At 60.7% G+C, this 1,134-nt stretch overlaps 1 protein-coding gene across 1 annotated transcript; it reads right to left on the reverse strand.

Annotated features, from left to right (window-relative positions):
• Positions 1 to 101: 101 nt before the first annotated feature.
• Positions 102 to 719, reverse strand: LOC117243852 (cornifin-B-like; the record flags this gene model as incomplete). The annotated part of the gene is made up of 2 exons (XM_033511827.1): positions 622 to 719; positions 102 to 238 (listed from the first exon to the last, which is right to left on the reverse strand). Coding segments are annotated over exons 1-2 (235 nt in total), but the record flags the coding sequence as incomplete, so codon positions are not given.
• Positions 720 to 1,134: the final 415 nt, after the last annotated feature.

Consider the following 1,134-nt stretch of genomic DNA (forward strand, 5'->3'; position numbering starts at 1 on the left):
GGGACATTGGGGTGTTGGGGTGTTGGGACATTGGGGTGTCGGGACATTGGGGTGTCGGGATATTGGGACATTGGGGTGCTGGGATATTGGGGTGTTGGGACATTGGGGTGTTGGGATATTGGGGTGTTGGGATATTGGGGTGTTGGGATATTGGGACATTGGGGTGTCAGGACATTGAGGTGTTGGGACATTGGGGTGTTGGGACATTGGGGTGTCGGGATATTGGGACATTGGGGTGCTGGGATATTGGGGTGTTGGGATATTGGGACATTGGGGTGTCAGGACATTGGGGTGTTGGGATATTGGGGTGTTGGGATATTGGGACATTGGGGTGTTGGGACATTGGGGTGTTGGGACATTGGGGTGTCGGGATATTGGGACATTGGGGTGCTGGGATATTGGGGTGTTGGGACATTGGGGTGTCGGGACATTGGGCTGTCGGGGCAGTGAGGCACAGGAACATTGGGGTGTTGGGACATTGGGGTGCTGGGACATTGGGGTGTTGGGACATTGGGACATTGGGGTGTTGGGACATTGGGGTGTCGGGATATTGGGGTGTCGGGACATTGGGACATTGGGGTGTCAGGACATTGGGGTGTTGGGACATTGGGGTGTCGGGACACTGGTCTGTCGGGGCAGGGAGGCACAGGGACATTGGGGTGTCGGGACATTGGGGTGTTGGGACATTGGGGTGTTGGGACATTGGGGTGTTGGGACATTGGGGTGCTGGGACACTGGTCTGTCGGGGCAGGGAGGCACAGGGACATTGGGGTGTCGGGACATTGGGGTGCTGGGACACTGGGCTGTCGGGGCAGGGAGGCACAGGAACACCGGGCTGTCGGGGCACTGGAGAGCCGCTCCGGGTGTCGCGGGGCTGGCGCTGTCCCTCACCGGGTGACCTTGAAGACGCGCAGCAGGCGCACGCAGCGCAGCACGGAGATGCCGAGCGGCTCCATCGCCCCGCGCTCCACCAGCGCCGTCTCCAGAACCCCCCCGCACACCACGAAACAATCGAAGCGGTTGAAGAAACTGGCGAAGTAACAGGAGGGACCCAGCGCGTAGAGCTTCAGCACCATCTCGGCGGCGAACAGCGACAGCAGCGCCTTGTTCGCGTAGGCTGCGGGACAGAGCGGG

The sequence above is a fragment of the Parus major genome, unplaced genomic scaffold (assembly GCF_001522545.3).
Source record: "Parus major isolate Abel unplaced genomic scaffold, Parus_major1.1 Scaffold1760, whole genome shotgun sequence".
NCBI lineage: Eukaryota > Metazoa > Chordata > Aves > Passeriformes > Paridae > Parus > Parus major.